Here is a 26,756-nt window from a genome sequence, read left to right on the forward strand (position 1 = left end):
TCTTTGTAGCACCAGGAGTACATGTGATGCACAGACATGCCTGAAACGAAGACACACATACACAGTTTTAAAAATTAAGTTAATATTTCAAAATTATAATCAAGAATAAAAACTGAGCAAAACCAACTTGTGAAGACATCCCAGCCAATAAAAACAAATTAAAAAAGAAAGACAGGAAATGATAGTAACTCAAAGACAGGAGTAGCAACTTTTGCTGTTTTCCCAGAGCAAATTCTTATTAGTAATTCTTTAGGGTTGTCTACATTTGGGGGTGGGGGTGGGGGAGTAGGCTACTTAATAGTGTGAATATTAAGATGCAAAGTCACTGAGAGGCTTAGTAGAAGCTGCCTTTTCCAATTGGGCATGCTGGCACATGCCTATAATCCTAGCACTTGAGAGGCTGGGGTAGAAAGGCTGAATATGGGAACATAGCAGCTGTGGAGAGCACCTGGAAGGGGACACAAGGGAGGGCTGTTTTAACATAATGCTAATCTCTATTCACCAGAATGACTACACTAATATAAAGAAAAAAAGTGGAGCTGGAAATTGGTAAAATAAAGCAGGCATCGCTTTCCCAAAAGCATTTCTTTCAATTCTCCTGCCTCAAACATTCACGTTTTTCTTTCCCTGGCAAGATGATGTCAAAATTAACATTCTGTGCTGATCAAGTTTTTGACCTTTCAATACTCAATGGTAATGAACTCTACAGTCACTATTGAAATAGACAATACCAAAATCAAAATTTCACACTGTCAATTGACTTCTTGTATTCATAACCAACAGAATGGGACTTGCTTCTACTTATTTAACATAATACATTATGAAGTAATATTGTCATAGTCCCTGCAAGTGTCATGACTGGCAGGGAAATGATCATCACAAGGTGAAGAACTTCAGTCAGATCTACTTCAGCAAGTGCTGGTCAAAACTTCCAGAGTCTAACCTCATGGTTTATTTTGCTTATGCATTAAAGCACAGTAAACTTTAAAAAAAAGTCTCCCTATGATGGTTATCATAATAAACTTCAGGGATGGCTACATCAAAACTTCCCTGTGCAGCAAAGTACTTGTGACCTTTACCGTAAGAATAAGTCTAGACACTAAGTAGGGAAGTGGGGGAACCAGCCCTGGTCTCAAGTTTGTGAGCACAGGAGAGCTGTCCCTACCCCTCTCTTTCTGGCTGTGGCATTAGATGAGCTAGCTGGGGCAGTGCTGGAGAGCTGGCCCTGGTGGTATGGATGTAGGAGTACTGGTGGGCTGACCAGTTCACCTACCTCCCAAGTCCAGACCCAGGGCTTTGAATTGGTCCACCCTAACATCTGCCTGCTTTATGACTTGCTAGACCTGATGAGGGGGCTGGTACTATAGATTCAAAGATTCAGGATCTCCATGACTTAGGGCAACAATAAGATATCCGAAAATAATCCAGGTGATGATAAAGTACTAATGGTGTAGAAGCCAGAGGCCCCATACCAGATCAAAGACTTACTGCAATGAACATTTGCATATAAGGATGTTTGGACAAAAGGCTATACTGTGTGACACACTGCAGCTTCCATGATGAGGTTTTGGTGGTGGTTGTTGCTGTTGCCGCTGTTGCTGTTGCTATTGTTGCTATTGTTGTTGTTGTTGTTGTTGTTGTTTATTTTCTTCGAGGTAGAAGCTGCAAGGGCAGAGGATGAATACAAAGGGACAGGGAGATGGGTGGGATTGGGGTACATGATTTGTAATTCACCAAGAATCAATAAAAAGTTAAAATAAAAGAATGAGTTCTATTGACTGAAAGACGATGTGCAGGGGAGGGGCCTAAGGATGAAAGGTTTATAATAAGCATAAGGATACGTTCTCTTGATGGAGAATGTATCCTTATGTAAGTACATGAGACCTCATTCACGAGCAAGGGTTCTATTTACTGAGAGACAGTGCTCATGATTAGGACCAAAACAATGCTCAGGATTGGGGGAGATTTAAGTGAAGATTGGCTCTGTAGGATAGCAAAAGACTACCAGGTTGTTAGACAACTTCTACTCCAGCCTTCTGAGTGATAGCTGTTACACATGTTCTTACCTTGAAGCAAAAAGGCTTGCATGTTTAACAATACTGTGTTTTTCTAATGCTTTCTGTAAACTGTGCCTCCTACATGATGTAGAATTAACGTATCTGTATAATTAAAATCTACAAAGACCTTACTATCACCTACTTAACTACTTAGTATAAATATATACACACTTATTAGTAAATGGAGCTCTACATGTAAACTCAAGAAACCTCTGTTAGTGCTACACGGAGAGAGCTGGTCTAAAGTACATAATATCCTCGGTTCCAACCTCAGCAACACACACACATGTATTCAATTAGATGGGAGCAACCCTTTTCTCAACCTTTCCAACCTTACAATTTCTGCCATTCCTCTCTGAATGGCACTGAAGCCCAGTGAGTAATAAAAAGTTGTCAAGAAAATTACACACAGAGTCTACAGTGACTGCCTACATTCTATTTAATGAGTGTTGTTTACACTCATTTTGAATTTACTTATTTGACATGAGTAAAATAACATGTGTTCAGAGCTACTTGGTTTATTTCTGCTTGAGGAAATTACTTTTAAATTTGTGCAATTGCTCTTCAACCCTGAAGTTATTTGTTTTGCCCTCCTAACAGTATCATTCCAATGCATTGAATAAACTCTTTGCATTTGGTTTTTTTTCGAGTTAAAAGTTATATCAATATCATATAAAATATATGCACTATCTGCATTGTAATTTTTTTCTGCAAAACTTTCAGAAAATAAGCTAAATGTTGTAGCATTAGTTCCAAAGCAACTGAATGTCTGAGACGTTTAAAGTACTCTACGATAATAAAATATGCTTCCAATTACTAAGTGTTATACTTTGTTAAAATTTTCATGCTAATAAGTATATGTATTTATTTTGAAATAGTTGTAATATAAGACAAACAAAAGAAAGTCTTTTTCTACCACTGAGACTTCTAGCAAACAACCTCAAAAAGGTACAACTTGTCTCTTGAAGGCTGGTCAGCAAGCCAGGTTTTAGTCTCAGCATCATTTTTCTGCCATTCATACATCAGTTGCAATGCAGCACAAATACACATTTTTTTTCTCTCTACCATTTATGTGTATACAGAAGGTAATCTCTAGTATTACTCCTTTTGCCAGATTACAGACATTTATTTAACATGTTCAAATATTTTCAGATTATTCAGACAACAAATTATTGGTTAGGAAAAAGTTATAAATCCTAGGCTTTTTAAAAAATGTACTCCTCAGTGAAACATTTGATGATCAATTATATCAGTTTGCATGATGTTAAAGAACACCTTTATATTAAAGAAAGAAAACCTTCAGAAAACCATTGTAAATGATTCTTTTTTAAGATTTGTTTATTTACACCCCCAAAGCTGTCTCCCCCTCTCTAGTCCACCTCCAAGGGTCCCTCAGACCATCCACCCTCCCTTTTCCTCTGAGAAGATACCCCCGGGGTATACCCCCACCATCTTGGCACATCATGTCTCTGCAGGATTAGGCACATCCTCTATCACAAGGAGCGAACTGTCAGCACAGTCAGCGAACTGATTCCACAGTCAGGCAACAGTTTTAGGGACAGCCCCTGTTCCAGTTGTTGGGGAACCCACAGGGAAACTGAGCTGCTACAGATGTTCCAGGGCCCTTGGTCCACCCTGTGAATGCTGTTTGGTTGGTGGTTCAGTCTCTGAGAGTTCCCAGAGGTCCAGGTTAGTTGATACTGTTTGGTCTTCCTGTGGAGTTCCTACCCACTTTAGGACCCACAATTTTCCATAGGTGTGTGATTTATTTCTGGGTCTTCTATTCCACTCATCAACATTCCTGCTTCTGTATCAATAATATAAAGTTTTTATCAATATTGTTTTATAGTATAGCTTGAAGTCATGGATGGTGATTCCTCCAGAAATTCTTTTATTGTTCAGGATTGTTTTAACTATACTGGGTTGTTTATTTTTCCTTATGAATATGGGAGTTGCTCTTTCAAGGTCTATAAGAAAATGTGATGGAATTTTGACAGGAATTATATTGAATGTATAGATTACTTTTGGTAAGGTGGACATTTTCACTGCTGGGGGTGTTAGTCCTACCAATCCATGAGCATGGGAGATCTTTCCATCTCCTGATATCTTCAATTTATTTCTTCATGACTTGAAGTCCTTGTCATACAGATCTTTCATTTTCTTGGTTAGAATTACACCAAGATGTTTTGTATTATTTTTTGACTAGCGTGAGGGTGTCATTTCCCTGATTTCTTTCTCAGCCCATTTATCCTTTGAGGAAAGGAAAGCTACTGATTTATTTGAGTTAATTTTATATCCAGCCACCTTGCTAAAGTTGGTTATCAGCTGCAGGCTTTGTCTGATAGAATTTTAGGGTCACTTTATCTATACAATTATATCATCTGCAAACAGTGAAAACTTGACTTCTTCCTTTCCAGTTTGTATCCCCTTGATCTCCTGTTGTCTAATTGTTCAATACAGAACTTCAAGTACTGTATTGAAGAGATGGAGAGACTATCTTGTCCCTAATTTTAGTAGGATTGCTTCAACTTTTCCATTTAATTTGATGTGGTGTTTTTCTTTAAGTTTATTTATATAGTGGATTACATTAACAAATTTTTGTATATTGAATCACCCCTGCATCCCTGGGGTTAAGCCTACTTGATCACCGTGGATAATGTCTTTGAGGTGTTCTTGGATTCAGTTTGCTAGAATTTTACTGAGTATTTTTGTGTCAATGTTCATAAGTGAAATTGGTTTGAAATTCTCTTTGTTGAGTCTTTGTGTGGTTTAGGTACCAGGGTGGAATTCTGCACTAAAACCATCTGGCCCAGAGCTTTTTTGTTTGAGAGACTTTTAATTACTGCTATTTCCTTAGGGTTAGAGGAATATTGGGTTTACCCGATTTTGATTTAACTTTGGTAAGTGGTATCTGTCTAGAAAATTATCAGTTTTGTTTAGATTTTCCAGTTATGTGGAGTACAGGCTTTTGAAATAAGACCGAATGATTTTGTGGCTGGAGAAATGGCTCAGTGGTTTAGAGCACCGATTGTTCTTCCAGAGGTCCTGAGTTCAAATCCCAGCAACCACATGGTGGCTAACAACCATCTGTAATGAGATCTGAGGCCCTCTTCTGGTGTGTCTGAAGACAGCTACAGTGAACTTATATATAACAAATAAATAAATAAATAAACAAATAAATAAATAAATAAATAAATCTTAAAAAAGAACAAAAAGATCGAATAATTTTGGCAGACTGTGTTTGAAATAGCAGGATTGCCATGTCCCATCGTTCCAGCACCAGTTTTGACCATCACATTACTATTTTCTCTCCTCCAAGGGCTGACTCTACCAAGTAGAATATGCTTTTAAGGCTATTAACCAGAGTGGGCTTACATCTGTAGCTGTCAGAGGAAAAGACTGCGCAGTTATTGTCACACAGAAGAAAGTACCTGAGAAACTACTGAATTCCAGCACAGTGACTCACTTATTCAAGATAACAGAAAGCACTGGTTGTGTGGTGACAGGAGTGACAGCTGACAGCAGATCCCAGGTACAGAGGGCACACTATGAGGCAGCTAACTGGAAATACAAATATGGCTATGAGATTCCTGTGGACGTGCTGTGTAAAAGAATTGCTGATATTTCTCAAATCTACACATAGAATGCTGAAATGAGGGCACTTGGTTTGTTGTATGATTTTAATTGGTATAGATGAAGAGCAAGGCCCTCGAGTCTACATGTGTGATCCTGTAGGCTACAGCTGTGGCTTTAAAGCCACCACAGCAGGAGTTAAACAGAGTCAACCAGTTTCCTTGAAAAAGTGAAGAAGAAATTTGATTGGACATTTGAATAGACAGTGGAAACAGCAATTACATGCCTGTCTACTGTTCTGTTGATTGATTTCAATCCTTGAGAAATAGAAGCTGGAGTAGTTACAGTTGAAAATCCTATATTCAGGATTCTTACAGAAGCAGGGATTATGTTCACCTTGTTGTTCTAGCTGAGAGAGACTGAACACTCTTACCAGCTTACCAGATCCATGATGCCATGTGCCTGTGTGTTTGGTAACAGCAAACCGACATCATAGAGGTCCTGGATTGGAGATGGAGACTCTCCCAGTCCTCCTGCCACTGACTGGTTAAGACTCTGTATAAAAAAAAAAAAAACAGTGCTTTTGGGGGGGAAAAAACTAATGATTTTTTTAATTTCTCAGTTCCTGTTATGTCTCCCTTCTCCTTTCCAATTTTGTTACTTCAGATACTGTCTGTGTGCCTTTTAGTTAGTTTGGCTAAGGGTTTGTCTATCTTGTTTATTTTCTCAAAGAAGCAGCTCTTGTCTTTGTTTTCTATGATTCTAATTGATTGATTTCAGCCCTGAGTTTGACTATTTCCTGCCCTCGACACCTCTTGGGTGTGTTTGCTTTGTTTTCTTCTAGAGCTTTCGGGTGTGCTGTTACGTTACTAGCATGAAATCTCTCCAATTTCTTTATGAAGGCACTTAATGCTATGAACCAGTCCCCTTAGGACTGATTTCATTGTGTCCCATAAATCTGGGTTTGTTGTGCCTTCATTCTCATTGAATTTTAGAAAAATCTTTAATTTCTTTCTTTATTTCTTCCCTGACCAAGTGATCATTAAGTAGAGTTGCTCAGTTTCCATGAGTATGTGGGCTTTCTGTTCTTCCTGCTGTTGTTGAAGTTCAGCCTTAATCCATAGTGATCTGATAAGATGCAAGGGGTTTTTTCAATCTTCTTTTATCTGTTGGAACTTTTGCTGTGCCCAATTATATGGCATTTTTGTTGAGGGTTCCATGAGATGCTGAGAAGAAGGTATATTGTTTTGTTTGGGGGTGAAAGATTCTGGTGATATCTGGTAAATCCGCTTGGTTCATAACATCTGTTAGTTTCAGTGTTTCTCCGTTTAATTTCTGTTTTGATGACTGTCCACTGATGAGGATGGGGTGTTGAAGTGTCCTGCATAATTATTGTGTGGGGTTCTGTGTGTGATTTGAGCTTTAGTAAAGTTTCTTTTATGAATATGGGTGCCCTTGTATTTGGGGAAGAGACGTCCAGAATTGAGATTTCATGTTGGTGGATTTTTTCCTTTGATGAACATGAAGTGTCCTTTCCCATTGCTTTTGATAACTTTTGGTTAAAAGTCTATTTTATTCCAGGGACTAAGCCACTATCTAAAGACTATACATGGACTGACCCTGGACTCTGACCCCATAGGTAGCAATGAATATCCTAGTAAGAGCACCAGTGGAAGGGGAAACCCTGGGTCCTGCCAAGACTGAACCCCCAGTGAGCTAGACTATGGGGGGAGGGCGGCAATGGGGGGAGGGTTGGGAGGGGAACACCCATAAGGAAGGGGAGGGGGGAGGGGGATGTTTGCCTGGAAACCGGGAAAGGGAATAACACTTGAAATGTATATAAGAAATACTCAAGTTAATAATAAAAAAAAAATAAAAGGGAAAAAAAGTCTATTTTATTAGATATTAGAATGGCTATTCCAGCCTGTTTCTTGGGTCCATTTGTTTAGAAAACCTTTTTCTGGCCCTTTATTCTGAGGTAGTGTCTATCTTTATTGGTGATGTTTGTTTCTTGCATGCAGCAGAGTGATGAATCCTGTTTATCATGTATCCTGTCTGTTAGTCTGTGTCTTTTTATTGGTGAACCGAGTGCATCGATATTGAGAGATATTAATGAACAATGATTGTTACTTCCTGTTACTTTGATGTTGGTGTGTCTGATCCTCTTCTTTCAGTTTTACTGTGAGATGATTCTGTGTTTTCTTGGGTGTGGTTACCCTCCTTGTCTTGGAGTTTTCCTCTTAGTATCTCCATAAGGCTGGATCAGTAGGAAGAAACTGTGAAATTTGCCTTTGTCCTGGAATATCTTGGTTTCTCCATTTTTGGTGAATGAAAGTATTGCTTGGTATAATAGTCTCAGCTGGCATCTGTGGTCTCTTAGGGTCTGCAAGACATCTTTCCAGGATCTTCTGGCTTTTAGAGTCTGTTGAGAAGTCAGATAGGTTTGCCTATAGGTTACTTGGTCTTTTACCCTTGCAACTTCTAATACTCTTTCTTTGTTTTGTACATTTAGTGTTTTGATTATTGTGTGGCAGGGGGACTTTCTTTTCTGGTTCAATCTCTTTAGTGTTCTGCAAGTTTCTTGTACATTTATAGCCATCTCTTTCTTTAAGTTAGGGATTTTGTTAAAGATATTTTCTGGCCCTTTGAACTGGGAATCTTCAACCTCTTCTATTCCTACTATTCTTAGGTTTGGTCTTTTCGTAGTGGCCTAAATTTTCTGGATATTTTGCCTCAGAAACTTTTTATGTTTGGCATTTTCTCTGACTGATATATCAATTTTTTCCTATGGTAACTTCCATGTCTCACCTGTTTGTATTTTCCTGTATTTCCTTAAGAGATTTGTTTCCTTTTTAAGGGCTTCTACCTGTTTGATTGTGTTTTACTGTATTTCTTTAAGGGAATTATTTATATCCTCTTTAAAGCCCTCTGTCATCATCATGAGATGAGATTTAAGGTCACAGTCTTGCCCTTCAGGTGTGTTATGATATCCAGGGCTTGCTGTAGTAGGAGAGCTAGATTCTGATGGTGCCATATTTCACTGACTTTTGTTGATTATGTTCTTGTGATTGCCTTTTGCCATCTGGTTATCTCTGGTGTTGCCTGGCCTGGTAGTGAAACAGGCCTCCTGTAAGGCAGGGTGGAGTTGTGGGGTGGGGAGTGATGTGTTGATCCTCTATCCCAGATTCAGGTGTGGACTGGAAAGAGGATGGAGCTCTAATAGCATGGGGCAGAGCTCATCACTGCTGGGCTTGCTGGAGGGCAGGGAAGGGATTTTTGCATGCTTGTCTCACTCGGTATGTCAGGCTGGAGCAGGCCTCCTAAGAGCTATGGGATGGAGGGTAGTATGCCAATCCAAGATTGCAGGTTGAAGTGTGAACCAAAAGGAAGATCATAAATGATTTTTGAGTGAAGTCAAGTCAAAGATTAGAGTGAAGAATGTAGAAATAAGAAATAAATAGTTTTCCAGGTTCTTCTGGTAGGCTACACAGAGGACAGATCCACTAAATGTTAGTTCCCCTATGTGAGTTAAATTGTAAATAAAAGGCAGCTCTATTATTTCTGATTTGCCATTAATCAGAGTGATAAAATTAAAGGCATGTGCCACTATGCACACACATTTATATAAATAACTCTTAAATAAATAACATTTTAAGCACTCTAATATATACTTCTGCAGAATCTATAAAATAAAGATGGAACTCTACATGTAATGTTTGCTCCATAGCAAAGCGCACATTTCCTGCTCAGTTCTTTCATGTTAGAAGTGAACATTGGAAATGACCACTAAAGCACCTCTTTTTTTCAATGATTAGGATCTTTCTTCTTCCAAATGTAGATATGAATTAATTTAAAGATTGTAAAAATATTCCTATTTGTACAACTACATGTCTAGTCTTACTCTAATTTTAATGACCTTTCCAAATTACCCACAAGCAGTTTCTTTTTCTGACACTTGTATTTTTTAATTGATGTTTTTAATCTAGTGTTTCAAAGACTATGCCAAGAATTCAGCATTCAACCTCAATGTTACTTTATTTATTGTTAATTCACATTTTTTTGAGACAGGGTCTCACTATGCAGCTCTGGCTGTCCTGGAACTCATAATGTATACAAGCCAGACTTGAACTCACAGAGATCCATCTACCTCTGTATCCTGAATGCTGGATGCTGGGATTAAAGGTGGGGGCCACTATACCCAGCTGTTAATTCACATTTTAATTCTCTATGTTCTTTATGGCTTGTGAATGTGACAATCTCCACCAACCATAGCCAGTCTCTTCTATAACCCTGACCCTACAATCAGACTGGAGATTCAAATAAAATTCCACTCTGTGTATAAAAATTCCGTATAAGTAATGATGATGGAAGTCCCCAGTATTACCCCAAGTTTAAGTCATTGCTAGGGGAGATCACAGACCTACATATAACTATACTTTTAGTTGTGATCTATTTTATCAAATGATACAAACTAAATTGACAACAGAAATATATGCCAAGGGCAAGATCTAAGCCAGGTACAACCCCTACCCTAGACTCTGGAGTCCTCTCCTACCCATCCCCAAGACAGGAGACATTGGATTCCTCCAATTTTGAATGTGAGATTGCATGTGAAATAGGATCTACCAGAGAGCTCATAAGAAGCTCAGCATTTGCTACATTCTGATCACAAAGGCACACCTATTGTGTACTCACCAAGTTTTCAGAGTCCCAGAAGGAGCCTAAGTCATCAACACATTGTGTATATAATCTGTGTACTAGAATCCCTCTTACCAGGTGGAAGGATAGGAATCAACCTAAATTCTAAATTCCCATGGGTCACCAAGAGCTAACCTGGCAAGCAAGCCTTGTAAAGCTTCCAGCGTATTTTATTAACTCTTTACTAAACTCTTTATTTTGCTGAGTGGTTTTGACTTTTAGCGCTTTTACTTTGTGATTAATTTTCAGGTAAATTGTATGTTGACAACCCTTCGAACCTAGAGAAGTCAAAGTCATCTTCTAAGCATCTGTTCCTTTTTTGAGAAGGCAAAGCAACACAACAAGATTATAAACAAGTCTCTGGGGTCTAGTAGCCTGAGTCTGAATAGTAAGTCCAGCGCTGGTATATAATGTAATTAACTTAAGTCACTTTGAGCTTTAGTTTCTTCCTCATGAAGTGGATACAATAACCATGCTATCTTCATGCTATCACTGCAAGGATTTCTGCTCTTAGGCTTTCTACTGCTGTGATAAAACACCCTGACCAAAGCAAATTGGGAAGGAAAGGGTTTATTCCCATTTACAGTTCTCAGCTCACACACTATCACTGAAGGAAGCCATAGCAGGGAACTCTGGCTGGAACCCATACAGAAGCCATGAAATAATGCTACTTACTGGCTTCTTCCTCGTGGAGTGCACTGCCTGACTTCTTATACACCAAGGACCACCATAATCTGGGCCCTCCCACATCAATTAGCAATCAAGAAAATGGATCAGGATTTCCCACAGGCTAATCATATAAGGGTATATTCTTTTTATTAAGAACCTTTTATTTTTTTATTTTTTCAGGTTATGAATTACACCATTTACCACTTCTCTTTCCTTCTACCATGCCTCTAATACATCTCTTCCTAATGTTCCTCTTTTTTAAATTTTTTATTATATATTTCTTTACTTACATTTCAAAGGTTATTCTCCTTCCTGGTTTCATGTCCATAGGCCCCCATTCCTTCCCCTCCACCTCCCCCATATGGGTATTCCCCCTATTCATCCCCCTTATTGCCCTCCCCCATATTCCCCTGCACTGGGGGAGGGGGTGTCCAACCTTGGCAAGACCAAGGGCTTTCTATAAGGGTACATTCTTAAATGTGGTCCCTTCTAAGTGACTGCAGCTTGTGTCGAACTGACATAAAACTAGCCAGCACAGTACTCAAAGTGACCATTTTTTTATAACCATTTACTCCAGATGGCACAGCTGCTCCTCAAGCTTCTTATGCTGCACCAGCAGCAACATTACCAAGATCTGCACCTTCTCATTACCAAAGCCACATAGAGGATACTGGGTAATTAGACAAATGGAATCAAAATCACACAGAAATCCACACTCAAGACCTAGAATAGACAAAGTAATTGAGGCAAACACATTGCATGATGAGATTTTTATCTAGAAAATTACTAAGGCACACCTCTGAACAAATCTGTGATATTGATTCCAAAGACTATTAGTCCATGGGGGCTCAGACCTAAGGAATGAATCAGTCTCTTAATGAATTCATAATATGACAGCATCATTGGGAGGTGATGAAAGGTACCAGACCCTAACTTTAAGTAAGTCATTGTGGTTGCCTGGAAGTTACATCTTGACCTGGGACCTTGCTGTAACCCTTTATTCTGTTTCCTGACCACAATGAGCTAAACAGTTCTACTCAATATAGTTCCTTCTTGCCATGATGAACTGAAATTTCTGAAATCAATAGCTAAGTATGGGCCCAATCTTATTAGAGTTTAAAGGGAAACCTCCAGGATTTGTAAATCTAAGCAGTTTCCCAGAGGAGAATTGGCAGTGTAATGTATAAGGATACCAAACATAACTGAACTATACACTTCAGAGAGTAAATTACACACTGTATAAATTATACCTCAATAGAATTCTTTTTCTTTTTTTCATAAGATTCTGTAACCCTGGAGTCAATGATTTCCAAACTAGGGCTTTGGATAACTCAGGCTGCATGATTTAAAACAGTGCCATTCTGGAAGTACTCATTTTACTCCCTGCTAGTTTACAGATTAGTGTTAAACACCATTATTTCATGGAAACAAACATGCACTCCAGAAAGAGGTGTGAGGTGGAAACAACCCAAGTGGGAAGAAGCAGGGGATGTGTTCAGGGTGCAAGCATAACAACAGGGAAGCAAACGTACACAATGAAGTGGGAATGTTTCATGGGAAAGCAGAGGAAGCCATCAGATAAACTCTCTGTAGAAGTTGTGGCCCCTAAGAAAATGGGAAAGAGGCTGACAGATATAGAATGTCTTGTATGTTTGGTTTGGAGAGCAATTTTGTCTTTTTCTCATTGGTTCTGATTTGGAAGTTGAGTCAAAAGAGGAAACATGGTCATTGACCACAGTCACACCAATGGGTGTTAGTTGCACAGGCTGTGGTTTTCCTTCCTGGATTCATTACCCCAGAGGATGTGGTATGGCCTCTTGAACTACTTACTAAAGAGGTTGAGGCAGGGTTTCAGGCTAATGAGGTAAATCAGACAGAAATGAATTTTGTTGTCTTAGATTCTGGACATTGTCTGTTGTTAGATTCACCCTTAGTTTAGTACAAATTTTGAAGAGCAAAAAGCACCACTGTTAGGACAGCCAGGTCTTCCTCAGGCAGAGGTGCATTCCATGTAAACAAGCTCCCAATACCCTCCTGTACAGATTTTCTGCATAACCAGAAATCTGGCTCAAGATCAAGTCTTAAGATCAAGGCGATAGTCTACTTCACTGTATTTGACATGTATTCTTGATGAATTGCAGGGTACACCCAGACAAAGCTCTCTTTACTCCTCATGGTTATGTTCTCCCTACACTTGGCAAAACATAGCTGAGGTGATTTTCCTCAAAGTTTGAAATAAAATTCCTGCAGAAGAATTACAACTCCTGTTAGTTAATGTCAGTGGCTCGAAGTTTCTCAACTCTTATATTCTTCTTGTGTAGTAAATATTGATTTATAGGGAGACAATATTACCACATCTAAATTTATTGGATTGGTCATTGTGGGTTTCTGCATATGCTGTAGAAAGAGAAACATAGGCAATTTTCAGGACTCCTGGTTCTGGGGACAAAAGGTCTAGAATTTCCCTCTTGAATTATGTCACTTATTAAATGCTTACCCACACTATACTCACACACACCAAAACAAACTGTTAGAATGAAAGTGTGTGTGAATGTATAATTCTAAATGTGTGTAGACATATGTATACCTATATACATATACATATACAAATACATATACATATACATTTATATGGTTGTTAGAATGATTTACAGGCTATAATCTAGCTATTTTAACAATGGCTGTCTACCAAGAGAAAGCCCCCAAATCCAACATGTGTTCAGTCCATAATGCTATATGTCTTTGCTGGGCTTTGGTATATACCAGAATCCTAAAGAAGTAAGCTCCAGTGCCAGTGAAGGAATGAAATTGGCAGCAAAGTGATGGCAATCAGGCAAAGAGAAAATGCTTCCTTTTTCCATGTCCTCTATATAGGCTACCACCAGAAGGTGTGGTCCAAATTAAAGGTGTATCTTCCCACCACAAAAAATCTGAATTAAGTCATACTTCTTGCTTCAAAATATTTAGTTTAAAAAATCCTTCATAGGTATACCCACCCACTTGTGTTTTAGTTAATTCCAGAGGTAGTCTAGTTTAGAACCACAAACAGCTATCACAACCTCTGTTTGTCATTCCCCATTACTCTTCTACCACCAGCCAAACCTCCCTGCCCTGGTGACCCAGGTTTCCAGGTTAGTTAGTCTGCGACAGTTTGAGAAGGTCACTCCAGATCCAGGCGTTCTCCCTGAAGAGAACTCTGTGGCCTTGGCCAACTAAGTTACAGCAACAGTAGAGGTTCTTACTTTGTTGAGAATTCTTTTGTGAGTCTCAATCCCTACAAGTCTTCCACAGAATTCCACTTTGACAGCTCTGGTACCACAAAATACCTGCGTGGTCTCATTGTGATGAACCGGCTAGCCCTTGGCTCTCTGAGCCTTGTCCCCCATTCCACTTCACTCACTCCATAAGAGGAAGGTCAAAGTTCTTGTGAATACTCTCCACATGCTTCGTGGGATTCTCACTCCAGTTCTGTGAGGCAGGGCCATGGCCCATCCTCCAGGGATGTTTCTTTTTTTCTTATGTAAATCTTTTTCTATTAAGAATATGATTTTAAAAGAAGCACGAGATAAAACCTCTAACATCAAAACTCAAAGGAGTTTTCAATAACATGTATCCACGACAATCAGGAAATTCTCTTACTTTAAAATTAATACAAAGGATCCCTGCTCTTAATGCCTTACCACAGAAAATTCTCAACCTGTGTGATGTCATTACTAACAAGGAATGTTGAAATAATTTCAATAGTAATAATTTGAGTGTCAGTCATGTAAATGATTTATTTTTGATGAATTAGAGCAGATTCAGTGTTGCTCCCTGAAATTCTACCATTCTCTCGTTTGCTTCTCTATCGACTTTCTAAAATTAGAAAGAATCGTTGGAGAGGTACAGAGTAGACACAACCTGTAATTTCTTGTTCCTCTGCTACACCTCTTAGTGAGTCATCGTTAATGATACATCATTAATAACTGTATCAATTATGAATTATTCTAGTACTTTGGGTGCTGATTTTGAAAGTATTTCTATGTCCAGATTAGTTTTACCCAGGGAGAAATTTTTAATACGGAAATAGAGATAGAAAAATGGCAAAAGAAATGCATCTTTACTATGAGTTTTCAAATATCTTCTTTAGAAGAGAAAATTCCTCAAAAAAAAAAAAAGACTTTCAAGAACTCTAATACAGAAAACAAATTAACATGGATCTGTTCTAACTTAAACCTGGGCAGAGAAGATGCTGCCCATGTCTGCCGTTTGATGACAATGGAGACATAGCCACACAGCCCGTGATGTCACTGAACATCAGTTGAAAACCAGCCATTTTTGTTGGTCTGACATATGAATTACACAGTGCTATTGACAAGGATGGGCATTCTGATGACAAAATCACATGTAGACCATGATAATCGTAATGATACTAGGGATATTGGCCATGAAACACTTCATGCAATGAATTAATAATTTAAGTATTTTAGCTCACAAGGAATATTTATTTAATAATAGTAATCAGTTGCTCATCTCAATATTACCAAGAGACTATAGATCAAGAATGAAATTGTCATAGTTTTTAAAAACTGTAATGCTTTAAAATACTTGGGGGACTGAAGATATAGCTCAGTAACAGAGTCCTTGCCTTGCATGAGTAAGGCCCTAAGTTTAATCCCCAGCACCATGAATAAATAAATTAATATAAATTTGCCATTATACAAATATTGTATAGCTTTTTCTCTCGATTTTCCCATTTGAGTGGTGTTCTGAGGAGAAAAAAATTGAAATAAACTGTTTGCATTGTTTAAGGAGCTCAGTTTTTGTAGGTTGATGTCTTTATGCAGGAAGGCAGGTACAGGATAGAACGAAGCCTGTCATTGGACAAGAAGGGAGGATGGGCGGGGAAAAAGTTTTAGAAAGAGGAGAGGGAGCCAGAGCAAGAGAGGAGCTGGGAGAACATAGCAGCAGATGTTAAAATTCTTCTCTGCGCATAGATACATGTTGATAAGACTATATTTAAGGGACGGTTGTGTACAGGATTTTGTGCTGTCTAGATGGGCAAATTATATCTTATCAATTGGATCAGAGGTTATTGTGTGGTGTGTTCTTTCATGTGGTGACTAAATTGAGTTCAAGAGAAGATGCAGTGGCAGGATGCACCCAAGCCCGCCACGGAATTGGGATGTGTATGCCTGGCAGGGTAATAACCCGCCAAGGGAACTGTGAGTGAAAGTAAAGCAGTGTGGCAAGATGCCATGCTGGAACAGCTCGCAGACCACCCCGGTTAGAGAGTACCTTGGAGGACAGCATGCAGCTACTGAGATAAATTAGCACTAGTTCCTATGGCATGACTGCCCAGGTCAGAGAGAGAGCCCAGGAGAAAAGCATGGAGCCGTATGCTCAAGAACCAGTCACACAGTTTTACTTTATTTCCACAACAAATTTCAATATACCCTATCTTCTAAACATTTCACCCAAAGTCTAGACTTAATTGTTATCAGGTTAATCCCTGCAATTACTAGAATAAAAAGATGCTACCTTTTAAGAAATTCATAAAACTAGCCACATATCAAAATATGCACTCATTGATAAGTAGCTATTAGCCCAAATGCTTGAATTACCCTAGATGCACAGAACACATGAAACTCAAGACGGATGATCAAAATGCAAATGCTTCACTCCTTCTTTAAAAGGGGGAACAAGAATACCCTTGGCAGGGAATAAGGAGGCAAAGATTAAAACAGAGACAGAAGGAACACCCATTCGGAGCCTGCCCCACATGTGGCCCATACATATACAGCCACCCAATTAGACAAGATGGATGAAGCAAAGAAGTGCAGGCCAACAGGAACTGGATGTAGATCTCTCCTGAGAGACACAGCAAGAATACAGCAAATACATAGGCAAATGCCAGCAGCAAACCACTGAACTGAGAACGGGACCTCAGTTGAAGGAATCAGAGAAAGGACTGAAAGAGCTTGAAGGGGTTCGAGACCCCATACGAACAATAATGCCAAGCAACCAGAGCTTCCAGGGACTAAGCCACTACCTAAAGACTATACATGGACTGACCCTGGACTCTGACCTCATAGGTAGCAATGAATGGCCCAGTAAGAGCACCAGTGGAAGGGGAAGCCCTTGGTCCTGCCAAGACTGAACCCCGAGTGAACGTAATTGTTGGGGGGAGGGCGGTAATGGGGGGAGGATGGGAAGGGGAACACCCATATAGAGGGGGGGAGGGGTTAGGGGGATGTTTGCCCAGAAACTGGGAAAGGGAATAACATTCGAAATGTAAATAAGAAATACTCAAGTTAATAAAAAAAATAGCAGAAGAGAAAATTTGTCAGAGAAAGATGTATTGTATAGGAGAATTTGTGAACTTACACAACAACAACTAAAACAGGCCTAATTCATTGTTCTTCAATAGATTTTGTGAGACCTTTTCTTTCATTAAACTATACAGTGGAAAACTGGAACACAGTATGAAGATGCATCTTAGCAGGACTTTGCTCTTTCTCAACCCATCCTGCCTCTGGGCCACTCCACACCTGCCTCTGGTATGAATAAGTTGGTACTACAGAAAATCCAGCTATGCTCCAATTTTTTAAATTTTACAATACAGATATTTCAATACACATAACATAGAGACCAGAAGAAGAAAAATACTTCACCCTTTACCTTGCTCAGAAAGTGGGGATGGATAGCAATAATAAATTATAAATAAAATTTAAATATAGAAGTTATTTATGTCAAGACACAGCCACACCTTCCCAGAGATCCTTTCTTTCAAACTGGAGGTTAGCTATTCTTTTCCATATTCCTTTTTCAAATGGACAAAAAGAATTAATATGAAAGACACCTTAGAGAAACACTTCACAGTGCAATTTCCAACTCATTCTTTTTGAAATGTAACAATTTGACCCCACTAGAAAGGTCCATCTTAGAGGAATACAGATGGCCTAGATGACCAACACCTAAGCAACCAATCTAACTTTCTGAGAAAAGTAGTCTGCAATGTATGCCTTTGCTTAATTCATTAATTCTAAAGGTTTCTTTCTTTCAAGGCAATATAATGGATTGGTCTAAGTTTTTATTCCTTTCTTAAAAACTAAAAGTGTTCAAGTACTAAAAGTCCAGTACCAAAGCAACGGTCTACATATTAATCTAAAATGTACCTATGTATCTATGGAATTTATTAATGTGTACACCAATATCAAGAGCACATACAAGAAGAAAGCCTAGAATTCCTGAAGGAAGTTCTCATCCCTAGAGTCACAGATTCCTTTTCCATTCTATACACCCCTCATTATCTTTGTATATTCTGGTGGGTCCAAGTACACATGGCCAGGCTCCCACAAGAGCAGGGCTGATATTTACACTAAGATATAGACAGTTTTACTTTCACACCTTCAGCATTGTTTTTCAAAGTTATATATTGAATTATATTCCAATTCAACACAAAGAGTTGTGAAATTCCCAATCTTCCCAAAATCTCCATGCATCTGATTTAATTAATCATAACTAACACTTATTCAGAAACAGTAGAACTGAAAACCATGAAGAACACAGTGTCCTAGCCCTATAGGAACTAATAATCTGGGGACATAAAGTGATGGGAAAATAAATCATTTTGAAGAGATAGACTCTGATACATGATATATATTTATAAATAAAATACACACTGTAAGAGAACTAGGAAGAAAAGATTCATGTTACCAACTAGTCAGCTAAAATGCATGGCAATTCGATTTCTACAACCCTGGGGGGCATTTGCCAGTACTGATTCATTTCAGTGTCCCACATCTACAACAATGTATGAATGTTTATATTTATAAAGATATTTATGAATCACTAAGATCTTAAATTATTTAATTTTTATACTGTGCACTAAAATCTGAAAGTATATTACATTGTGTTCAGGATTTCAATGTGCTATAATTAGGTTAAGATCACATCATATTTTACTATAAGTTTTAACTTTCTGAAAGCGTTATTTGTCTAAAGTATTTCATGTGCCTATAACTCTGGATAAAATAGTTCCTAAGGGTATGCCCACGAGTTCCAGCCTTTCCCTTTATGCCTTAATTATTTAGAAAATCTTATCTTTAAATAAGAAATCTCAATTACATACAGTGTCTAATATAATTCTGATCATATAACATGTTTATAAAGCTTGAATATCTCACTGAGTGGTTGCTGTCTTTGTAAAATCATATAATTCTGTAATACTGAGGAGCATGTCTCATTATATCTCTTTTTTAAGGGAAAAAGTGAAATATTCATTGTCAAGAGAACAGTTGAAAAGTTTCAGTATATAAATACAAAATGAAAAACAGCATATAAGAAACAATAATTTTAAAGATACTAAGTATCTTTACATACAAGTAACAAAACGAAGTCCTGTGAGCATGTTTCTTGAAAAGCGTCTTTAGGCTATGTACATGGAGCAGGAACCTAGGTAGATACCATTAGTTACCAGTAAGTAAAGGAGAAATAAACAGAAAGACAGCCCTAAAGATCTACAAGGGTTCACTCACGTCTGCAGATGGATGGCCATCTATACTGACTCGAATATCTGCATAGAATATGCATTGTTTCTTCAAAGTTATCCTATTCATAGATTACATAGCAAGTTTACAGGATCAATATACACGAATTAAATATGTTCCTGTACACTAGCAACAAACAATTCATAGCAGGAAATTCATAACTGGAAAAATAGCACACACCATGACCAAATATAATTTTTAGGCATATAGGCTATAGCATTGAAAACGTGAATTAATATACACATCAAAATAGGAAAGTCACATGACCATATTAACAGATGTAGGAGCAGCACATGGCTTTACAAAATCCAAAGCCCATGTATGATTTTCTGAAACTCTGTCAGCAAATTGGGGAAAGAAAGAATTTTCTTACCTTGCAAAAGAGCATCTACAAAAAACCCTACAGCTGACATCATCAAGAGGGAGACAGTGCCAGCTTTTCCATGAAGATCAAGAAAAGCACGGCTGTCTTCTTTGATCTCCTCTCTGCAGTGGTGTACTAGAAGATTTGGATAATATAAGAAAACGAGATAAAGGGTTTCTCTTTTAGGAAAGAAGAAATAAAACTGTCTTTTCACAAATGACAGTATTACTAACATAAAAAATCATAAATGATTAGCATAAGAGTTTTGGAATAAATAATTATAGCAAAGTTTCAGGACACAAGGTTATTGTACAAGGAGTAAATCTTTTCCCAGAGACCAAAAATTAACAAGAAGAATGGATTTAAATCACAGTATAATTTATGTTAGTACCCAGTACCCAAAACATGATACTGAGATATATGTCTGATATTGATATTTAGATGAAGAAAACTTTATTCTAATCTCAGTCTTAAATAGGATGTCTCCATCAAATCTCTTCTTCCCTCAGGGCTTAGAGAACTCTGGAAAAGAAGATAGAACCAGAGAGGATGGAGGACACCAAGGAAAGAAAGCTTTCTGAACACAGTGGGACCAACCCACATATGAACTCACAGAGACTGTGGCAGCATGCACAGGGTCTGCATGAGTCTAAGCTAGATGGCGTCCATTGACGTGGTAGGCCCACTTTAGTGAGCCAGTTGATCTCTGACAAAGGAACAAAGCCAATATAATCAGGCAAAGATAGTTTATTTCAACACCAAAGACTGGCAAGGATGTAGGAAACTAAGAATTGTTATTCATTGCTTAAACTATACAAAATGTTGTAAGTATTTTTGGAGCACTGGTTAGCGGATTCTTAGAAAAGTGAGCATGCTTATACAAACCAGCAGTTTTAATCCTTGCCATTTACCCAGATGAATTGAAAACATGTCTATGAAGTAATGCTGTCATGAAAATTTGGGCTTGCTGTAATGCCAGCATTCAAGAACCTGAGCAAGAGTATTCCTGCAAGTTTTGGGCTAGCCTGTGACACAGAAAATTCAGGCTAGGCTGGGCTACAGAATGAAACTCTGTCTCAAAGAAAAAGTTCAGGGATATGAATATTTATATGAGAATTATTTTTAATTGTCAAAGTTTAGAGCTAATCAGGATGACCTTTAGTAGATAGGTATGTAAAGTGTTGCATCCATACAAGTGAATGTCATTCCATCGTAAAAAGAAGGGAGCTACCCAACCAATAAAAGACAGAGAAGGCTCTTACGTGAAGAGTGCTGCATGAAATTAGTCAAGAAAAGGTCGTATACCATATGAATCCAAACAGGACATGCTGGAAAGGCAAAACTCTGAAGATCGCAAAAGTAACAATGAGTGCCAGAGAGCACAGGAAAAGAGAGTGTGGGTTATAAAGCCCAGTGGCATTTGGGACACTGATATTATTCTGCATGACATTCTAATGATGGGTACACACCATAAAGGGTCTCTCAGAAGCCACAGACTCTGCACTCAGGTGGACTCTAAGTTAGCTATAGGCTCTGGGTGACAATTAGAAGGTTCCCAGTTGTAGTAATTATGCCACTGGGATATGGGATGCTGGCTATAGGAGAAGGCTGTGCATAGAAAGTACAGAGTTCCCATCTATGGGCCGTGGTCCCTTTGGGATCACATGTCAGATATCCTACATATCAGATATTTACATTACAATTCATAACAGTACAATATTGCCATTATGACATAGTAACTAATTAATTTTATGATTGTGAATCACCACAACATGAGGAAGTGTATTAAAGGATCACAGCATTAAGAAAGTTAAGTATATTGGGACTTTGCATAGGCTGCCAGTTTTACTATAAACCTAAAAATGCTCCAAAAACAAAGTTTATACTTTTGAATAATTCAATAAATATGAGATATTGACAGGTTAACTACCTGTCAAAAACACAGAAAAGATCAGCATACTTAAGACTACGAAACATTACCACGGGGAATTAGAAAAGAAAGCAAATAGATGTAACTAAACCACACGGAAGAACACTCACTGCGATTCTGATCTTAACTCTCTCCCAAATTGAGGTGTGCTCCATAAAAACCGCAACCAAGATGCTAGCAAATTATTGTCAGAAACTGACAAGCAATTTTCAGAAATTGCATGAAAATACAAAGCACCTAGATTGACCAGAAACAAACCTTTAAAAGAAAAAAAGCTGAGGGTGTAACATCATGTACTTTCAGGTCTATCAGGCTCACAGCATCAGGACAGTGAGATGACAGCCTAGAGTCAAGTAAGTCAGTTTGGGACCGGCAGAACACTCAGAATCAGAAGCACTCGTATGGACAACTGACTTTGCTCATGCCTTTTTTGAAAAGCTTCCATGGGACTATTTCATAGAGGCTTTAAGTTTAATCGCTTAAAACTGGAAATGACCCAAAGTTCCAAAGCAAACCAAGAAAGAGTAGCATGCCCATAGGATGTAATGTTACTCAGAAGTAAGAAGGAGTGCAATATTAATATGCTGAACGATGTGGAGTAAATATTGAAATAAACATGCTCATTGGCAGAAAGGGTGAAACATAAGGGCAGACTTTGTGGTTCTGTTTATGTGACATTCTATAAAATGCGAACTAGTCTATAGCAGCAGAAAGCTATGTGGAAGAGAGAAAGACAAGAAGCAGGGATTCTAAAGGACACACAGAATGTTTGAGGTGGTTGGTATGTTCGTAACTTAGACTTTTCAGATGTAGAAACTTTTAATTTTCTTTTTATTGCCTATGTATGGCTCTTTTCCCAGCATGTATGTTTGTATACCACCTGTGTGTGGTGCCTATGGAAGCCCGAAGAGGACAACAAAGCTATAGAACTGAGTGAGTCTGCATCCATTTCTCATCTGTTCTACATAACCATTTAATATGAATGCTTGGCCAGGCCAGTCTGAGTTCCCCAAAACTATTTAATCTTAACACCCATAAATGTAATCACCAACCAGAGCCACACTTACATTCTTATATGTCAAAGTTCATTGAGAATAATATAATAGCCTTATTAGCCATGATGATGTCAAAACTCATGGCCAGTAGGCCACATACATCCCATATACCTGCCTGTAAGCCTGACAACCTCAGTTTGACTCCCTAGATCTACACTGTGAAATGAGTGAACTATAACAAGTTGTCCTCAAATCACACATGAACGTTGGCATGCATTTGTGCACACACACACACACACACACACATGCACATATGTAATAAATAAGTTAATTAAAATATAACTGAAGAATGATTAAACTGTAAAGAGCTTCTAATTCTTGGTAAATACATTATGCAAACAGTGACCAAGAAGAATGAGTTCAAAATTGGAAATCATAACCCAAGACTCTAAGTTAAAAGATCATCCACAGCCTCTCAGCTCAAAATGAAAATTTTTAACTTTTGGCTCTGTTTATAGCACAGGGCTCAAACACAACACAGTTTGGGAAAGCAATGTTTGACACCAGGTTTCTAAACAGCCGTTCCTCTTGCTATACAAATGGGACTTAAGTGGGTACCATTTATGTCCATGAAAACAAAGAGCAAGCAATTTTGTCAGTCAGAAAATTACCGAGAGATATGGTTAAACTGTGCGATGAAGAGCGGAGACCTGACAGGCGGCACAGCCGGTGGGGTAAGTAATGAAAGCCACAAGCAGTGAGCCTGGAAGCGGCCAAGTACCTCTCCACTAATAAACCACAAGGAGTGATTCGCCATGTAATCTGAAAGCACATTTGCTGGCTTAGTGATCTACCAGTTCAATTCAGATCAATCAAGCTTCAGGAATTAGACTTTTTCTTCATAAACAGGCAGGCAACATTTTCATAGCACCAGTTAGAGATGTCATCATCTTGGACAAAGAGAGCCATTTTTCTAGAGAGATTACTTGGTACTCATTTTGGATCACATCCTCTGTAATTTTCAAGGTATTTTATAGGCCTAATTAAAACAATCTTCAATGTAAAGTCATGAAGAAGATATGGGAGCACCTTCCTCGCACAAGGACTTAGAGGTGAGGATTGTGCCCGAGGCTTATACGGGAAGCCAATGATAGAGCTTTAACTCAAAACAGCTCTTATCCCATACATTCTCTTCCCATCGTCTTCTTTATTCATTCTGACCTTTAAGGAACTCAAAGATGTCACAAGATTGGGTGAATGACTACAGCCTCAACACTGACCATGATACAGGTCAAAAGAGACGTGTGAGTTCACATCCAGCCTGACCTACACAGGAAAATCCTGTCTGTCTCAAAAACACAATCAAAACCAAAGCAAACCAAACACAAAAGAAATAAAAGAAATGTAAACATGCGGGTTCCAATCCCGGGTCAGGATGAAAACTGACAGGAAATATCTTTAGCCTGATGTTTTTCAGCCACCTTTCCTTCTCTTTAACTGTCTGCTATTTAAAGGGATTCTCCTTGATTGAGCACCCCCACAATCAGGCCTCTGTTCTCACCACTCAGTGAAATTGTTCTCTTAAGGAATCAAAATTCAATTATCTTTTTCAGACCTCTTTGTCCCACCCTCTTTCAGTGGGTGGCCTTGTTAGCTATAAGAATGCAGCAGATCATTGCCAATCAAAGGCTTAGGAAAAGTCAATTTGGAGAGACTTCCTGGCCTTTAAATTGCAATAATTGCAGCAATAAATTAATTTTAAAACACCTTTGCTCAAGAACTGAAGATTTGTCTCCTGGGCAAGTGCTGGGTAGACTCGCACATTTAGTTTCAATTTTTTGCAATGCTTTGAAGCAGACATTGCCATCTCTACTCCTGCCTGTCTGTTCCTGTTCTTTACCTGAGCAAAGTTAAGTTCATGGAGATGTAGAAAGCTTGTCCAGTGTAACACAGCTAATAACCATCATTTAATTCACAACCAAGCCATCGTTCTATCCACTCACTGGTTAGGGAATAGATGCCTCATGGGAATTGGCCTTCCAAGGAACTAGGGTTTACCAGCAAAACAAAGGAGCTAAACAAAGAGTGTTAAACACATTTTCTACCAGTACCACGCTGAAAGTCTATTTTTCATCCTAACCACACTATTCCTGTTCTATGAGCCCTTCCTGGAGTTCCTGACTTCTAATGAAGCAGTAGACTCTTGTTAAGTCTGCCGATATTTGGGTTTTTTATATTTGATACTACTACTACTACTCCACACCAGCATTTCAAATAGAAAAGTTATCAGGGCAAAATATCAGGCCAAATCATTTCTGTGTGAGCATATCAGGATCTGCTCACTAGCCTTAAGTCAGATTTGGGACTGTTTGGCTTTTTTTTAACCTTCGCTCAGTGTCCATTACAGGCTTAGTGGGTATTATATTTAAGGTAATTATATTTAAGATAATAGATTTAAAAATGATTACCTGGGCAAATACATTTGGAAAATGCTGCAGGATATTACTCAGTCTTTGGTAATCACTGAACACTGTACTTTTTTTACGTGAAAAACTGCACAGTATTCCGTACTTACATTGTAAGCTAAATAGATAATAAATGCATAAATAAATGCAGACAGCCCCTGCACACAGGGACCCAGAAGTAGGGGCAGGCCCTTCCGGTTGGTGCCCTCCCTGAGAGCTGAAACCCAGCCCCAAGGAGCAACTTCAGGCCCAAGACTAGAGGTAAGACCAACTTTTCTGCTCCAAGTGACCTGCCTGGTAGACTCAGGACACATGCCCACAGGAAGAGCTGAAAGCCAGTGGACAGGAATGACTACACGCCTGAAAGCAGAACACTCTGTTCCCATAACTGGCTGAAAGAAAACAGCAAAACAGGTCTACAGCACTCCTGACACACAGGCCTATAAGACAGTCAAGCCACTGTCAGAAATAGTAGAACAAGGTAACAACAAAAACAACCTGATAGCAAGAGGCAAGCGCAGGAAAGCAAGCAACAGAAACCAAGACTATATGGCATCATCAGAGCCCAATTCTCCCACCAAAGCAAACACTGAATATCCAAACACACGAGAAAAGCAAGATCTAGATTTAAAATCACATTTGATCATGATGATGGAGGGCTTTAAAAAAGGCATACAGAACTCCCTTAGATAAATGCAGGAAAACACAAGTAAACATGTAGAAGCCATTAGAGAGGAAACACAAAAATCCCTGAAAGAATTACAGGAAAACACAATTAAACAGGTGAAGGCATTGAAAATGGAAATAGAAACAATAAAGAAAGCACAAACGGAGACAACTCTAGATATAGAAAACCAAAGGAAGAGTCAAGGAACCATAGACACAAGCATCACCAACAGGATACAAGAAATAGAAGAGAGCCCCAAACCCCGTGGGAGAGAGACCTCACCGCCTGATCAGGTGGGCACTCCTGAGGCTGCAGAGCGGAGGAGACCACCAACACTGCCCACCCCTGCCCACATCCCTGGCCCAAGAGGCAACTGTATAAGGCCTCTGGGTTCCCGTAGGGGAGGGCCCAGGAGCAGCAGGATCCCTGCGCCTGAGACACCGCCGGAACCTGAAGGAAACAGACCGGATAAACAGTTCTCTGCACCCAAATCCCGTGGGAGGGAGAGCTAAACCTTCAGAGAGGCAGACATGCCTGGGAAACCAGAAGAGACTGCACTCTGTGCACATCCAGACGCCAGAGGAAAACACCAAACGTCATCTGGAACCCTGGTGCACGGAGGCTCCCGGAAAGAGCGGCGCAGATCTTCCCAGTTGCTGCCGCCGCGGAGAGGACTTAGGCAGTACCCCACGAGCAAACTTGAGCCTTGGAACCACAGGTAGGACCAACTTTTCCCCTGCAAGAAACCTGCCTGGTGAACTCAAGACACAGGCCCACAGGAACAGCTAAAGACCTGTAGAGAGGAAA

General features: G+C 39.0%; 1 protein-coding gene and 1 pseudogene across 4 annotated transcripts in view; one reads left to right on the plus strand and one right to left on the minus strand.

Moving 5' to 3' along the window:
* LOC102547022 (uncharacterized) overlaps positions 1 to 26,756 on the minus strand; it is a 158,568-nt gene that overhangs the window by 56,723 nt on the left and 75,089 nt on the right. For 2 of the 4 annotated variants that reach the window (XR_015635489.1, XM_087581869.1), the window contains one exon: positions 6,072 to 6,185. The exons of the other annotated variants lie outside the window; for them this stretch is intronic. Coding sequence is in view for 1 of the 2 variants with exons in the window: in XM_087581869.1 (XP_087437995.1) it covers positions 6,072 to 6,185 (114 nt within the window). In the remaining variant the exon portion in view is untranslated. The remainder of the gene's footprint in view (positions 1 to 6,071; positions 6,186 to 26,756) is intronic. 4 annotated transcript variants of the gene reach the window in all.
* Positions 5,254 to 6,053, plus strand: Psma6-ps2 (proteasome 20S subunit alpha 6, pseudogene 2; annotated as a pseudogene).

Source organism: Rattus norvegicus, chromosome 13 (assembly GCF_021556685.1).
Source record: "Rattus norvegicus strain SHRSP/BbbUtx chromosome 13, alternate assembly SHRSP_T2T, whole genome shotgun sequence".
NCBI lineage: Eukaryota > Metazoa > Chordata > Mammalia > Rodentia > Muridae > Rattus > Rattus norvegicus.